The 16,847-nt window shown below is 33.9% G+C and overlaps 1 protein-coding gene across 19 annotated transcripts; it reads right to left on the reverse strand.

The window, feature by feature from the left end:
- Positions 1–962: 962 nt before the first annotated feature.
- Positions 963–16,227, reverse strand: C30G4.4 (the record flags this gene model as incomplete). Of its 19 annotated transcripts, none has more annotated exons than NM_001029266.8 (13): positions 963–1,277; positions 1,327–1,418; positions 2,222–2,285; positions 3,237–3,263; positions 3,357–3,432; positions 3,688–3,748; positions 9,163–9,281; positions 10,051–10,112; positions 10,161–10,180; positions 10,515–10,592; positions 10,727–10,887; positions 15,980–16,109; positions 16,153–16,227. In NM_001029266.8, the coding sequence occupies 13 exons, from the start codon at positions 16,219–16,221 to the stop codon at positions 1,202–1,204; spliced, it is 1,035 nt and encodes a 344-aa protein (NP_001024437.2). The 19 variants fall into 19 exon arrangements, with proteins under 19 accessions (NP_001024437.2, NP_001294805.1, NP_001294807.1 ...); NM_001270353.4 differs by having other exon boundaries at positions 1,202–1,277; positions 9,163–9,320; positions 16,153–16,221; NM_001307876.4 differs by lacking the exon at positions 3,237–3,263 and having other exon boundaries at positions 965–1,277; positions 16,153–16,221.
- Positions 16,228–16,847: the final 620 nt, after the last annotated feature.

A 16,847-nucleotide genomic window follows, 5' to 3' on the forward strand; every position in this document is an offset into this window, starting at 1 on the left:
AGCTTTTTCTTCTCCCAATAGTAAGAGATGATTTATTTTACGAGGTGCGGTCAAAAAGTGTAAAACGAGTGACCCTTTATTTATATCAGGCGGAAAATAAAAGAAGACCGATAGATCGAAGACTGGAGAGAATTCAAAAATAAAGAAGATGGCGAAGAAGAAAAAGGAAAAGAACGTGATTGGGGAGTTTTTAGGAGTTATAAAATTTTACTGCCTATGTTTTACTGCGAGAGGGTTCACTAAACAGTTCACTATCAGCTGATAAGTCTGAAAACGTACACGGTTTTTTAATTGCCAGTGGTTTTTTCTGATAAGGTTACAGTTGGAAAGTGCACGTTTTGGTAATTTGAGTCGTGAACTTTAAAGTAGAAACTATAAATACTAAAAACATTGTTTACAAAAAACATTTCTGAAGACTTCTGAAGAAACGTGACATCACTGAAAATATGATGTCTTAAAAACTAGCTTGATCTTTAAAATTAAAGTAAATAATTTGTTTATAAGCATTTGTTGTTCACCGACCATGAATCCAAATCAACCCTACAGTACTCCATACCATGTACGTCTCACTTGATAAACGTAGACGGCACTTGGCATGTGGAATGAGAGTGGTCTTACGCGAACCTCGATCGGCGTCGGCTGCGCTATTTTCATTTCTTTTGAAATTTTGACGTTCAAACTACAAAGTTTAAAAAAATGTGCAGGATATTTTAAGACATAATAGACTTTCAAAAAATGAAATCACATTGATCAAATTTGTGAGTCACGTCATACTGGTTATGACGTCATGATATATCTGGAAAATGAGCGTTCCGCTTGATGAACGCAGACGACATATGATTGGTCAATTGCGAACCTCAACTGATGTTGGCCTCAGCTCACTTGTTTGCCGGGAAGTTCGCTGCGCAAAGCCCCAATATTTTTTAATACTTTTCAAAATCAATAGCAGTATAAAACCAAACTAAAAATCAAAACGTTCATATATTGATATACTTTGCAAAACAAATCGTAATATATTCAAATAGTGACCAGTGAAGAGACAAATCTTCGAAGTGATGGCATCAAATCAGGAATCAATCGAGGGACGAAAAGACACAGGAAAGGGTTTTTGGATGGGGATACACCAGTGTGAAAACGGAAATTGGAGGGACCAAGTGCCTACTGCGACCAATGTACATACATTTGATTGGAATTAAAATTATTATAACTTTAGATGTAGCTGTTTTAGCGTGTCATTGGGAATTGTTCGCTTTAAAATTGAATTTTCAGCTTCTAATCTGCAAAGCATTAAAATTATTTTACAAGACCATGAGGGTTCAAGCTCACCGTCTAACATGATTTTCCAGATCGAAAATTTTTCCTCTCAAGCCATCCACTTCCTCGCGAACGGCAAACATCAGATGAGTTTTGACTAGGTCCTTAAAAGACACAGACAATTATAACATTATGTCATCTGATATAATTCATATAATACTTGTGATAATCACATTTGGAACAAGAAAGCCTTCTATTTCTGTCTCCCCCCCATAAATACACACTCATTTGGTTTTTGGCCTTTATTGTTCGTCGGTGACTTCTAATGATGCTACCACTAATTCGAGGTACCAGTACCAGAAATTCTTATCATCTCGCGCACGTAAAGTTAACGTTTGCAAGAAGTGTGTAGCTCGGTGGTTTTTAAAAAGGCAAGACCTTGAAACCAGGTTCAAATCAGTGAACAACAATAAATTGAACTTGAACTCCATGTGACTATAAATCTAATTAATTTTGTACACGGAAATAATAATAATGGATACTGCACGCAAATCACGTACTGTGTGATAGCGGAGAAAGTGGTAGGGGTGCAAAAAATTTGAAGCCACCGCCTGGAAATTAGGGGTACACTAAATTAATCGAAATATATTCAACCTAGTAACCTGCTTTAAAAACTGAAAATCTTGATAGAAATTTTTAGAAAATATTCTTTAAATATTTTAAGGGGTTCACTTTTTTTTTAGCTAAACTTTTCCAGAATTGCCAACTTTTCGGTACGAAAACGACAGGATTTTTTTGTAAGATTAGCTTTTTTATTTCGGTCTTTTTTCTCCCAATTTTCTAAACTCGCTAAATATTTGTTATCTACATAACAATATTCCTATGTTTTTATGAGATATGAGCCGACAAAGTGTAATACATTTTTTGCAAAGCTTTTGTGATTTTTTTCAATTAAGACATCACTTACCATTGCTTGCTCGATCTTGTTATCAATATTGAGCACATTGTGAGCAGGCGGGCTGGCAGCGACACTGTAACATGAGCCGGATGAGGATGATGGAGAGCATCCCCGTGAAATTCCATAATGGGGCGAATATGTTGGGACATGGTTCACAGCGCATTCAACAACCGCACAATGCCACATGGTTAGTAAAACTGGGTGGTGGTAGAAGTAACAAATAATAACAATAATAACAGTGATACACAAAAGGTTGAGGTGAAGAAAGTATAGTAAGTTTGGACCGCTTTTATGTGGTCGACTGATAGCTGGTCTCGAGTTCGAAACAAACAGACACACGATATAGGAGGGGAGGGAGAGAAAGGCGGGAGGAGGAGGGGAGGCAAAGAGACACTAAAAGTCAGCAGCCACTTTTTCTGATCAGGTGGAGGCGTGGCTTGGCGAGCTGCCAACGAACGGTGGCTGTGATGAGATGGTGGGAAAGAGAGGAATTGGGGGAGGAGTGAGAAAACGTTTGGTGTAGGCGTGCGGATTTTTTAAAAGGATGGCTTATAAATTTCTTTATAGGTTTTTCGAACTATCACTTCGATTCTTGAATATTATCGAAAATTGTCTGAAAAGTGGGCTTGCAAACTAGGAATTTTCTGATGTGGCTTTTAATTTTAGATTCAAGGCCACTCACATATTTTGACTGAAATACTTTTAAAAAAATCATAGGAACATATAAAGAAGGAAAAGTGATTGAAGGTTAAAAATGCTGTCAAATATTAGGAAAATTAATTACCCTAAACATTTTTGCAAATTTTCTTACATAGAGTTGGGTAAAGTTTTCAAAATGTCAACAGGATAGTTTTTTCTATAAAATGTTGCTAGTAGCACGTTCTAAGATATTCCAAAACAAAAGTTTCTTTCGAAAATAATTTGAATTTTCAAAGTCCAGTTCTTTCTCTCTACCTCTCACGAACCTGGCAACTCATTAATTTTTTTTTTGTGTTTCAAAGAAAAAAGAAAAAAGGTAACCTACACAGTTTTTGCTCTAACAAGGGGTGCTCTGAAACTGACGTTAGTAGTGAAAGTGAACCGGGAAAATTTGGGTTATACCAACAAAAACACAATAAAGAACACAACAATCAACAAAAAAAACCTTTTCGTCCTGCGTGATTGGTTCGCTTCGGCGACCATCACTCCAGTGCTGATTTGGGTTTCAGAACTCACTTTGACTGAAATTTTTGATATTTTATGATTTACAAAAAAATGTACTACTGGTTTTATTACCTTTAAAGTTTTTCGAAATTTGAATTCTCGCTCAAGTGTTCGATTTTCAATAATTTTTTTTTGTTGTTTTTTAAACAATTTTTGAAGATTACTCTTAAATATTTTCATCATTAAAGATACTCCTTTTTTGAAGAACTGGTGTCAACAATTATTACTCTTATGTATGATTCATTTGGCGGGTTACTGTAGCAACTACGTACCTTGTCCATTGACCGTTGGTTGGATGATCGTCGACGCTTTGACTTGTGCCGTTGGCGCCACCTGAGACAGTAAATAATTGGTTATTTTTAGTTATTGACATTCTGATATGTATCTAGAATCTATTTTAGTGATTTTTTTTTGTCTTAGTTCACTTCCCTAAAGTGATATTTTGACCGGCTATCTAAGCAGACACTTTTGATCAGAAAGGAATTCACCCATTTATCATGTGGCCACCTTCACGCAGTGTCCCCCACTTCCTAAAAGTGTATTATTTCAGTTTTTGAAAATTTAGTTACATGAGCGTGCACTTAAAATAAGAGTTTAGGAGGAATGAAAATCTGCTCTAACCTTTGAAAAATTGAAATAAAAATGGATAGAAATAAAAATGTTTGTGTAGTTATGAAGATGAACAAAACAAAATCAAACTTTCAATAATTTTCCAATTATGTTTAAGTATTTTTCTTTAAAATATCATTAACTCCAATGTCTGCGGAAATGAAATTCGTATGTTTTTTCGGTTTTGCATTTTGCCAGGAAATTGAGATGTTTCACTTTCTCTATCAGTTTTGCACATAAGTACTTCATTTTGATAGCTCAAATTTCTATCATTTTTGAAGGTAACAATGAATAATCAACAACAAAACTATGACAGGCCATCTAACAAATTCTCAATTTTTTTTTAGAAAGCCAATCACAGCGGAGATTTAAATATATGGGGGTAAGAACAGTGCCATATAAAACTGAAACAATTTCTAATTTGAATTATTAAAGAAAATCAGCGTGTTACTGATTTTCCTCTGCATTGCATTTCACTAAGCCGATTTTCGAAAAGGTAACAAAATATGTTTGTTGTATGAAAACTATTGAATAAATTAGAATGAAATAAAGTGAAAGTGGCTCAATTCAAGAAAAATCGATAATAGGCTCCGCCTCTATCTTGGTTTTATTGTGGTTTTAGCTGAACTTATTTTTTTGAAAATTTCGGAAATATCAGGTTGTCCCATAAGTTTTTGTACTTTTTTTCAAATATTTTTCCAAAACTTCTAGAAAGTTTTAAAATTTTTTCATCGTAGGTCGTGTCAAGGTCGGGTCGTCCCCTTTCAGAAAAGATTCATTTCATCCATTTCTACTTTGCCACGATGACAATCATCAAACTTGAACGTCGAGACGTTAGATTGCTTCTTCTTTATGAATTTCGTCTTGGTCATTCAGCAATGGAAGCGGAACGAAACATATGCGGTGCGATGGGTGAGGGAGCACTCTCTTATAATACAGCAAAGAGTTGGTTTCAAAAGTTCAAGAACGGCGACTTCAGTCTCGAAGAAATAGAACGTTCTGGGCGACCGGTAGAGTTAAATGAAGAAGACCTAGTGAAGCTGGTGGAGGAAGAGCCTCGTCTTAGTCTTCGTGAAATGGAAGAGAAGCTTGAGTGTTGTCATAGCACAATTGCACGTCACTTGGGTCGCCTTGGTTTTACTTCAAAACTTGGAATTTGGGTGCCTCATGAACTTTCGGCATCACAGAAGCTCACTCGGGTCAACGTTTGTACTCAACTTCTAACTTTTCGTCGAAAGTTCGATTGGCTGAACAATCTGGTTACTGGAGATGAGAAGTGGGTGCTCTATGTTAACCATTCCAGAAAACGTCAATGGCTTCCGATCGGTGAGAAAGGAATACCGACGCCAAAGCCTGATCTTCACCCAAAAAAGATTATGATCTGTGTCTGGTGGGGTGTTCAAGGACCCGTGCACTGGGAATTGTTGCCAACTAATAAAACTATCACTGCTGATTACTATTGTGCCCAATTGGACCGAGTTGCAGAAAAGGCCAACGGAAAATATGAAAAACTATATTTTCTTCACGATAATGCTAGGCCTCATGTCGCCAAGAAGACTTTCCAAAAGCTGCAAGATCTTGGTTGGACTGTTTTACCGCATCCACCATATTCTCCAGATCTTGCACCAACCGACTACCATTTGTTCTTGTCTCTCAGTGACTACATGCGCGACAAGCAATTCGACGACGAAGAGCATCTCAAAACTGAACTCTCCACTTTCTTCTCATCGCGTTCGCCGGATTTCTTCTCCCGTGGCATCATGATGTTACCTAGTAAATGGCAACAAGTGGTGGACACTAATGGTGAATACTTGTGTGAATAGTACTACTTGTCGCTTGAGAGAAATAAATTTTTTTCAAAAAAAAAATAGTACAAAAACTTATGGGACAACCTGATATTAGTTATAAAGGTGACAAAGTGGGCTAGAAGAAACAAACTAGGAGAAAGATCCTACAAATGCTATTCCAGAAAAAAACTACAGTGCCTGCTTTGCTCTTTGATGTTCCGCACGAATTATATGCCTGCTTACATGACTTTACGATTGGACCGCGTAAAATTTCTTCATCTTCATCAGATTCTTCAAAAATTTATTAGTTTTAATTTCAAAAAGTCGGTGAAATTGCCGCCGTAATCATAATAAAAACGGGCAAAGATTCTTGAAAGTAACGTGATCACTTTCTAGACCCTTCGACCAACCAATACTTTATCACTTTTTTAACACCTCCCAAGAATGTTACTAATTCGGTTGTCAATGTTTCCCCTATCTGTCCCCAATCTTCCTTAACTAACCACAACACAATGTTCACATGTGATATAAGGAATCAAATCTGATACGCGACGAACTTCAAAGGGAGGCAAAAAGGGGTTTCGCTTTCTATTTATTTGTTTCACGTGCCGTTTACCCATCTGTTATGAAAAAAATGGAAACCACATGGGGGAGTGAAATTCGTAAATACACATCGACATCTGGAGGATTTCTGGGATAAAGCGGAAAAAAGAGTTGGTATTGAAACAGCTTGCTGCACTATTTATGGGGACTGGCTTTTTGACAAATTGTGAGATGAGGTTGAAAACTTTTATTCTATGTTAGATTAGAATAAGATAGTTAAAACGGAAAGAACTTGAAAGTGACAATTTCAAATTACAATAATTGTAGCGTGATTGGCGAACGATTCATTAAATTTGAAATTCTACTTACAATATGCCGAATTCTAGTTGAAAACTTTTGTGTAACAAAACTTGATAAACTTTTACAAAACATGCCCTTTGAGCAGAATAAAACCAAATTTCAAAAAATCTTATCTTAGCTGACATTTTTTCACCTTACACTTTATTTTTTGCCTTAAGCGTATAGTTTTCAATTGACTTGTGCCTTCAAAATACCTCATGATTGATCTTTTCCGTACTATAGCCAGTTTATCAATGAGTAGTGCAATCGTATCACATATCAAACTCTACAGTATGTTTTTGTGCAGAGACAATTACAGCATAAACTCCAGAGCTTATAAATGTCGGCTGCATATGTACGGTACAAGTGATGTATATATTTTGATGATTTCAAAAAAATTTGAAACTATCAAAATGAAAACTTATCTTGAGGTGCTCAATATAAATAAATAAATAAATATATACATATATATATATGACGCGGGGACTTATAATCTACGGTTAATTTTTGATATAAATTTAAAGACCGAGTACATTGTGCGCTCTTGGTCTGGCAAAAGAGCGACTAGGTCGCAGAAGTTAACATTGTATGTTGTGTCAGTGCCGACCTGAAACAGACCCATATAACTAGTGAGTAAGTAAGTTAATTAGGAACTAATTAGTAACTACACAGAAATTAACTAGCATTAAATAAGTTGCAGGATGGCCTAGGCCAGCCTTTCCTAGAGCGCAGATTCCAAGATTAGGGGCACGTCGCGAATCAACTGTGACTATGGACTTTTCAGGCAAATTTGTTTCAGTCAAATTGTAAAAAAGTGAAGTTTAACTGCAAATATCAATATCAATACAGAATGTTCTTCAAAAGTTGTCAACGCCGATGTTCCGCTTTGTTATCTTTGCTGTAAAATCCAGTGACGTCAAAACGGTTTGTTGCATTTTTTACATCTATACATATACACGGTTCGAAAACCGTTTCAACAAGCTCTCATGCCATTTCCGGAATTTTTTTCCTTTCCCATTTCTTGTCAAGTTCTCGTTTTGTTTGTTCTGTCCGTCAAAATCTGATTGTTACAAACCATTTGTTGATTTCCTGATCACACGTGTGTCTGTTTACACAAACATGTCTCGTCTTGAAACACTTTCTCTCTCGATCAGGGATTCTTTTCCTTATTTTTCTTTCATTTTCTGATTTTGATTTTGATTCAGAAATTGAAAAAAAAGGAGGCGAAGAAAACTGTATAAACAGTATAAAAAGTGTCCGATGGTGTATGTTGAGGACAAAAGTTTTGATAATAAAAAGTGGAAAGAGTGAGAGACGTGAAGAAACGCAGAGAAATGTCATGTGAATGTCTATTCGTACTCGGTCTGTTATTTTTATCGTAGAGCGGCAAAGACTTTCCCGACCGCGTGCCGTCTGATTCACGTTCACGTGCATCTTTTTTTTTCTTGTTCAATGGATAGAGCTAGGCGGAAAATGAAGATCATGGCAAAATGAACATGTGCTCAAATTGTTTTCATGTTTCACAGGTTTGTCTAGAAGATCGTCGAAAAAACACAAAGCTAGGGACCGAAATTGCGGCAAAAGCCATAAGAACGATTTTCAGAATCTCTTTCAAGCCTTTATAGGGTTCTTCAAGCGCTGCAGATATGGAAAGTAGGCGCACTGCTCGGTTGTTTCTCAATGCGCTCGTATTTAAAATACCTCCGAGTTCACGGCTGTAGCCACTAGTTTTTCAGTTAAAGCTCAAAATATATAATACTGAAACTGTGAAAAAGTCCCAAATTGCAAGTTTCTATCATAAGTAATTATTGTTTAAAGAGTGAATGAATTTTCACACTTAAGTTGACAACACTTTTTTCTTAATGGTTCAATACAATTAAAAAGACCAAAACTGCCAAAAAATAGTGTCGAATATGTATCTAGTTGGTATTTTGTTTCTAGAGTTTGTGTTTTGATAAAACGTGTCTACCCTTCAATATCTTCTCAATTAACTTTTTCTTCCAACTTTCCGTGTTTTTGAAGTTCGAGTGAACTTTGTGTTTTTTGTTCGAATTTTGACTAGTTAAAAAAACGTATATCTCAACAGTGAAGTAATTTACTTCGTTTTGCATTCAAAACATACTTTTTCTCCGTTTTGCAAAAAAAAAAACATAATCGTTTCGCCAAACAGAAATCTATACTCGAACTCAACTTTTACAAACCTCAAACAATCTTCTCTCAAATATTGACTTTTCATTTGATTCTGATGAGTGGGAAGCTCTCGGCTCTTGTAATGTTCCGATTTTATACACAAGATGATTTTGATCAAAAGTTAACAAATGCTACTAGGTCACAAGATTTACCTGCTCGTTTTTTGATTTTCCCCCCGTACCCGATTATCAAGAAAGAATTTTTTGTTATCAGTAAAATTTTTGAGAAAAGTTGAAATTAAGAGATAACGAACAACGATCAAAGGTTTGGAAAAAATACCTTTGGCACTGTATATACTGGTTTTGGATTTGGAGCAATTAGATGTGAAGCTGGCCTTTGTTGAACTGGGATGCCAGAAGTCGGTTGAACAACTGATGGGGATGATGATGGATGAATGTCTGATAAGGATCTACTACTTCGATTCACAATTTCTTCTTCTGAAAGTTACGCATCGGAAAATTTTTTAATTTCAGGTCTTACGTTGTTTCTAGTTTAATGTAGTAATTTAACAGAAATTGAAAAATTCCATGTTTTTTAAACAATAATATCTACATAAATTGTATAAAATCTAGATATACCTACGTTAATTATCATAAATATCTATGAACCTACATGTAACTCTGTAAACTAAGACAGATCTCCGTAAATCGACAAAGATCTCCATAAATCTACTAAGGTCTCCGTAAATCAATAATCGGTTTTGTAAATTAACATAACTTTGTAAATCTACATACACAGGTCTTATGGAGTATGTAAAAAATTTATTATGTAAATTCACCGAGATCGTAAATATACACAAAGACTTCGTTAACTTGCATAGTTTTTTTTTTTGTATATCTTCAATTGCTTTTGTTAAACTAAATCGACAAAATTCTTTTAAACTTACAAAAACAGAAGGCTATTTATTTTTTACAAATCAATTTTTTGTTGCTCATTACATCCATCATAGTAAAACCACACAAGTTGTGTAGTTTTGATGATTTCTTTTTTAAATTGATCAAATTAAAAAATTAATTATTACAAGTTTTTTGCGACAACTTTTCTGATTTGAAGAATATTACAGAAATGATATACGATACCAAAATCATTATTTTTCTTAAAATGTCACAACTTACAAATTACTGAAACCCCTGCAATTTTGGAATAAGGAATAAAAAGCTGGCCTACTTTTGATCGCGGCGGTCGGCTTGGCAATGGCGTGCTTTCCATTGGGACTGAAGTACGGGTCCCTGAGAGAATCATAATAATCAACACAAGTCCATCTATCCCTTTTATACCGTGTTTCAACTGGAACCACCTGAAACATTATAGAGATTTTGCATGATTTTTGGAAAGAGTTTTGTTTTTTTTTTTGGCTTAGTTTGAATTGGTTATGGTAAATATGTTAAGAAAGTTAGAAAATGGGTGGTTGGGCTCATGGTGCTATGCAATACTATTGTGGGGTGGAGAAAAGGGTTTTAGCTAGGCTGGGATTTGAAGTGTTTTTTTCTTGTTCAGCATTTTTAAATTAGTTTTTGAATTTTTGAAACATTTTTCAAAATTTCTTTCGACTTGAATTTCAAAAAAAAAGGATAAAAAATTAACTAGAATAAACCAAAACCCTTTTTCATTCCGTTAAAAACTCAAATTACCTTCAAAGATGGTTCACTTTTCATATCACATTTCATTTCCCGATGAGTTATCAGCATGTTTATAGGGCTCTCACTCTGCTGGGAAAAATGCATGATTAATTTAAATGTTTTTCTATCTTTAACTACTTTGTGAAAAAAGACAAATCTATTTAAAAAATTATATATACTCTAATTTGATATAACTAATCAAAAATAATCAAGCAGAAGCTCACCTTGAAGCGTGATCCACCGGACGACATCGTCGGAAGCGGTGGATTCTTTTTGTGGACCGGAGTACTTGGCAGAGTACTGCAGCTATCACCCGTCAAATTTGGAGCCTCTCTTCGGAGTGGCCGGAAGTCCACGGATTTGCAAAATCTCAGTGGTTTTTCAGCTGAAAATAAATAAAAAAGACGAACTTGAATAGATAAGTAGGAGGAGTATTGAGAAAAGGATTTTTGAATATTCCCAAATTTTGAACAGTATTTATATTACGGGTATTATGAATTCAATCTGACTTTATTGCTTCAAGTTGAAATAATCAAAGCAAATTTTGAAATAATTCCCAAGAATAACATTTTAAACCCACAAACAAGAAAGGTCGTAGTCACGGAACAAGAGGCAAGAGGAAGGTGAAGAAATATGGAAGAAGAACTCGCTATTAAATGGCTCATTAATTTTGTGCGATGCGGTTGGTGCACGGCGCGCTTATCAGCTGTTTTCCACAAAGTTAAACTTGTGATAGTGTTTAATCGGCTTGCGAAAACAAAGCGAGCACGGGTGGCTGGGGAGAGCTGCTCCGTTCACTTCAAGTATCCACTGTTCGGGTGGTTTTTTTCTCAGCTGGTTGGTTCAAAGTTTAAATATTGGTGGTTGAAAGCTTACGTAATTTTTGAATAAATAAAGAGATTTGTTAAAAATATTTTATTTTTCTACCGGCAAAACAAATAAAAAACTGATACTGATGGATTCCTCCCAAAAATTTTTTAAGCACTGACTATTTCAATTTTCGGACACACGAATGTTACTTTCATTACAACTTTCAATTTTAGGCTTCGAAAATAATATTTATAAGCTTTAATAAAAATACAAAAATAGTCACTTTCAATTCAAAAACTTCAAGAACTTTTTGGGAAGAACGACACCGATAAGTATTGAATAATTTTCTTCCGCATTCACAGATTTTCAATTTTGGTTTTAAAAAAATTTCAAAGCTTTTTCTATAATTTTGCAACTTATTGATATAATTCTGTAATATGAACTTACAATTAAAAAAACTGGGGTGCTATAGAGAATATACTGTACTTAAAATCTCTAAAACAACTGCAGTTTCAGTGAAATAGGTTTATTACAGAACTTTAAAAACGGATGGCCTGTGAATTAAAAATTGCCCAATAATTTGGTAAAGTTTTTTAACAACCGTTCATATTTCAAAAAAGCCTGAATTTATTGCAGTAAAAATGTTTTAGGAATTTTTTGTCTGATTTTGCATATTTTAGTACTTCACCTTACGCTATTTTGTTAAGTCGGGTACATTTAAGGCCGATAAATTAACATGAAGATGAACAAAACTGAAATTTTGTAAAAAAAATGAAAAAAATAACTCACGATATGCTACCAAAATACTCCGGCAACACGGTAAACTTTACGAAATTTCAAATTTCTGCTAAAACTAGTTCATTTTTGGGCACGTTTTGAGTATATAAAAGCAAATGTTTTTTTCAGGCACTTCTTTAGAGAAAAACAATAAATCAATGTTTCGCTCTTGTTATGATTCATCATTCAAGTGAAAAAAAACCAATTTTTTTAAAACTGAAAACGTTGCATACATTTTTAATCAATCATAGAGCATATGAAAAACGTTGGCATTTTTTAATGAATACGGGAAAAAAACTGCTTTTTGAACAAAGGAATTAATTGAAAATTAATTTAGAATAAATGAATTTCATTAACAAGAACTCTAAACATCGAATCAAAGTGTAATAAATAGTCGGAATGAAAGATTGCGAGTCACTTTAATAGTTTGCCAAGTGGTTGAGCTGATAAGCAAAAATTAATTAAGAAGAAACTACACTTCTGTTCAAAACTGTTGCAAATTTTGAAATTCTTAAATCAAAATTAATACTTGTTCAAAAAATCAAATGATCACACTGAAAAAAACACCGGAGAAAACGTTTCTGGAAATTTGTTTTTATGTGAAATTCATTTTCCAAATCAATAAAGCTTATCCAATAATGAAAAAATGTTTTAATACAATCAAACAAAGAACACTTTGCAAAATTTCATTTCTTCTGAAGATCCAAATATCTCTAAATCTTACAAGTTAGAAATAGAAACAACGCATCAAAATGTCACGTGTTTCTCCTTTAATCACGTTCTCACAAAAAATCAAGGTGTTCCATAGAATAACTGAAAAAATGGGCAGTTTTCAAAACAATAAGTATAAAAATCGTATAGACCTTGGCAAAAAAAGCAAAAAGGCGGAAAGTTGCTTTGTCTATTTCCCATTTTTGGTAAACCGGTTTTATTGTCTTATCCAAACCGCAAAAAAACAATTTTTAATAAAAAAGAAAAGGAGGAAGAAAAAAAAAAAAAAAAAACCTCGGGACCTCCTTGGCGTGAGTGACAATTTAATTGAGGTTGATTCGGGTTGTAACGTAGGACCTTCCTGCGTCAGCTAGTCCTTGTGATTTATAGATTTGGACTTTTTTTCTCGCTGCTTGAACTTTGTTCTTCTTATGAAATAAACAAAATGCGGAAGAGGGAATGAAGAGTTTGGATTTTGTTGTTGGAAAGTTAATAAAGCAAAAGTTGGATATGAAAGCAAAAATCGAAATGTCAAATAATTCCCAATCTCCAATATAAATTTTATTGTTCTTTTCATAAGGAAAATAAATTCTAAGATTTTTCTCAAAAGGAAACTCGTTTTGAAGATGGAGTAGGTACCATGGGGAAGATCATATTTTTAGTATAACTTTTCAAAAAAAAATTGAAAATTTTTCATTCGCAGTCAAAAAGTCGCTACTCACTTTTCTGCGCAATATTAGAAGTAGTCCAAAAAATGTTTTCTCTAAGAGTCTAAAAGTTTTCTTTCAAATTTTATTGTTTATATTTTAAAAATTTGAATGGAAAAATTTTACTTATTTTAGCAGACAAAAATATTTCCAGCAAAAAAATATTTCCAACAAAAATGGTTGTCCGAGGCAAATACGGCAACATGTGTTTAGCATGTTATTTTGATTCGAATGGAGAAGCTTTGCATACGCGTCGAAATTCCCAGTGAAAGTTAACAAAAAAATTGAAAAAAAAAAGTTTCCTATAAGTTGTTTTTTTGGTTTTGTAGAGCTAGTAAGTTTCAAGTCATAACAAAATTCTTTAAAAAAATGATTGCAAATTTATCTAATTTTGTAACAGTAGAAAACTCAGTTTTTAATAATAATGGAAGTCGCGCTAAAAACTTTATTTTTCAATGTTCATCTACTAAATGTATTTAAGAAAAAACTGCTCTATGTTTTTTCTAGAAAACCATTAAAACTTCCGGGGAAAGCTTTCGAAATTGGCAAAACTATCAAAATGTTCTGTGAATCAGTTTTGAAAAAAAAACATACCTATCGGCTTTCCACCTTCAAATTGTGTGTAGTTGTAAAAATAATTTGCCTATTCAATTAGTACGAATTTTAAGTTAGCAATTTTTAAAACAATTTATTGACAAAACTGGCCAGCTGAAGCTACATATATATATATTTTAGAAATTCAATAAGATTCTGTATTTTTCATAAGATTGCAGAAATATTGTTGTCAGCCGATGCTCCATTCCTATCAAATCTTTGCAACAAAAAAAACAATTTTCAAAAAACACGAGAAATCCACGTATTGCAACACGGGCTCTCTATTCCTTTGCTCTCTCTCTCTCTCATATTACACCCCTTTTCTAACACTACGCTCAACAAGAGTGAAAGAGAGTATAACAAACAAACTAAACAATCGAATCTTTGACCCATCGAGCAGACGGTACTTTATTCGTTTTCACAAAAGCCTTTTTTTCATACGTCCCAACAATGATATCACTCAGCCCTAGTGAACATGTTTGCTTACAAGAAGTCTCGTGTTTTGTGGGAGTTCTTAGAAAGAAACGTAGATTGCGAAAAAATTGGTCGAAAAATTGAAAAGTGAAGAGGTGAAATTAAAAGTTCAAATGGGAAGACGACATCATTTGTGTTTGCCTATCACCACCCACGTGCTGCGGAGGGGGATAATCAAGGTTTTCTCACTGTTTGATACAAAAGAGAAAACATGTTCGAAAAAATTGAAGAAAGATGGTGACATTGATTGGATGAAATTTTTTCGATTTAATAGACAAAAATGAGATGAAAAATGGAATGGGAAGAATAAAAATTATTTATTTTAACAAATTTTATATAATTGTGGCATATGAAATGTGCAGAAAAATATGTGCTTCAATTTTTTAAAATTTTCCAGAATGCTGGAAATGTTTGAAGGAAAAATGTGGGGTTACCTGATTAAAAATGCCCAATCACTTGTGCTCCATTGATAAGAAAGACAGAAACAAAAAGAATATTCAAGATATGGGTGGAGCCCAATATCCATTGACAATTTAAATTTTTTAAGAACTATTTCACCTTCAACCTAGAACACATCAATGCAAAATTTTTTTAACCCTTTAGATCTCTTCGAATTTTCGAATAATACAATTTTTAAAGTTAGAGTAGCGTATGTTGGCTGTTTGTTTAAACTGTAGTTAGAAAAGATAAATGCTGAAAAATCTTTAAAATTATTCATTTTTACAGAATTGTCCAAAAAAAGTCAATTAACGTTTTCAACAAAATGGAATATTCTAAGTCACAGACAGACCCCGTTCATTGCAATTTTTGTGCAAAATGAGAAGAAAAATTCAAAAAAGATTTAGAAAATTTTATTCAGAGTATCGATACTACTTTCTGTATTTAGGGGTCCACCTATAACGAAATCATGAGATCAAAATGTATTTTGAGCCTACCCACTCTACCAAACGTTTGTTTGTTTGTTTGTTTATATAGTGATAGGCTCTTTTTTACAGTCAAAACAGCAGAGATGTGTGCTCTGCGATTTAGGTATCACTCTTCGTTCTAACTAGTTATCTTCGAGTAATACTCTTACTTTCATTTTCTAATTAAAAAAAACAGATTTGAGTTCGAGTATCAATACAGAAATCTGTGACAAAATAGACGTTTCAAAACAGTCGGTAAAACTAATTCAAGCTATATTATTCAAAATCATAGAAAACAGCTTGTGAGCTTATCCGTGTTAAGAAGTTATTATTTAATAAAAAATGCTGTAAGGTTTAGTTACTTGAACATTTGATGAAACTTTGAAATATTGTTAATTTTTCAAAAAGTCGCCACGTTTTTTTTTCAAAACAGAATTGTGTCATTTTTGCATTTTTCCAATGTGACCTAATTTTTGGTGAGTGTTAAAAAAGCACTGACCTGTACTAATATAACTTCCCACGGGAAGCGAATCGTCCGAGTCATCCGAACAGCTACTCCTCCACTTCTCGTCGAGAATGGAAAATCCCTGCAAATCTGGCGGCCGATTTGCACGCTTTGGTGTTTCGTCCTGAATATTGCAAAAAAATTAATTCAATCAAAGTGGCACTCACTTCCTCAATTATAGTTGGAGGTTGTTGCTCGTTGACCTTTCGCAGTGACTCGTTGAATAAAGCAGCCATGGCTCTGAAAATTTAAGTCATGAAGTTCAATGGTGGATTAAAGGGAGTGGCGTTTCCAAAACAATGATTTTATTATAAGTCACTCAAAATGTATTCTTGATACTGTATGTCTCTGTAATAAAAGTTCAACAAAATATTATTTTCCCTTATTTTATATTTGAGTTTTAAAACGCGAGGGCGCTGGATTTGTTCAAATGTCCGAATTTTTTGTTACGGTTTAAAGACGATCTCACAATTTTTGAAGAAACTTGAATTTATGAGTTACAATTGAAAAATAAACGAAAAACAACCGGTTTTTTTTAATATATCAAGCTTGAGTATAGTGAAAAAATTTCCACAAAATTATATTGTCATTTCAAAAGGAAGAAAACCCGACAGATGAAAAAAAGACCAGATATAACGGAAATAACTGGAGAAAATTACAACTGTGACTTAGAAATGTCTGCCTAATTGTGCATAGAGTCCTTTTTGTGGGCCTATCTCAAACGATTCTGCGAGACTTTCGTGGTGAGACCCGTACAAATAAATCCATACGGCTTTCGAGCTTTCGAGTTTTCAATTTTTCTCATCTATTCAAGCTAAAATAACTAACATCATTATTTTGAAACTTAAAGTTCTTGCAGATA

This window comes from Caenorhabditis elegans, chromosome X (genome assembly GCF_000002985.6).
Source record: "Caenorhabditis elegans chromosome X".
In the NCBI taxonomy this organism is placed as follows: domain Eukaryota; kingdom Metazoa; phylum Nematoda; class Chromadorea; order Rhabditida; family Rhabditidae; genus Caenorhabditis; species Caenorhabditis elegans.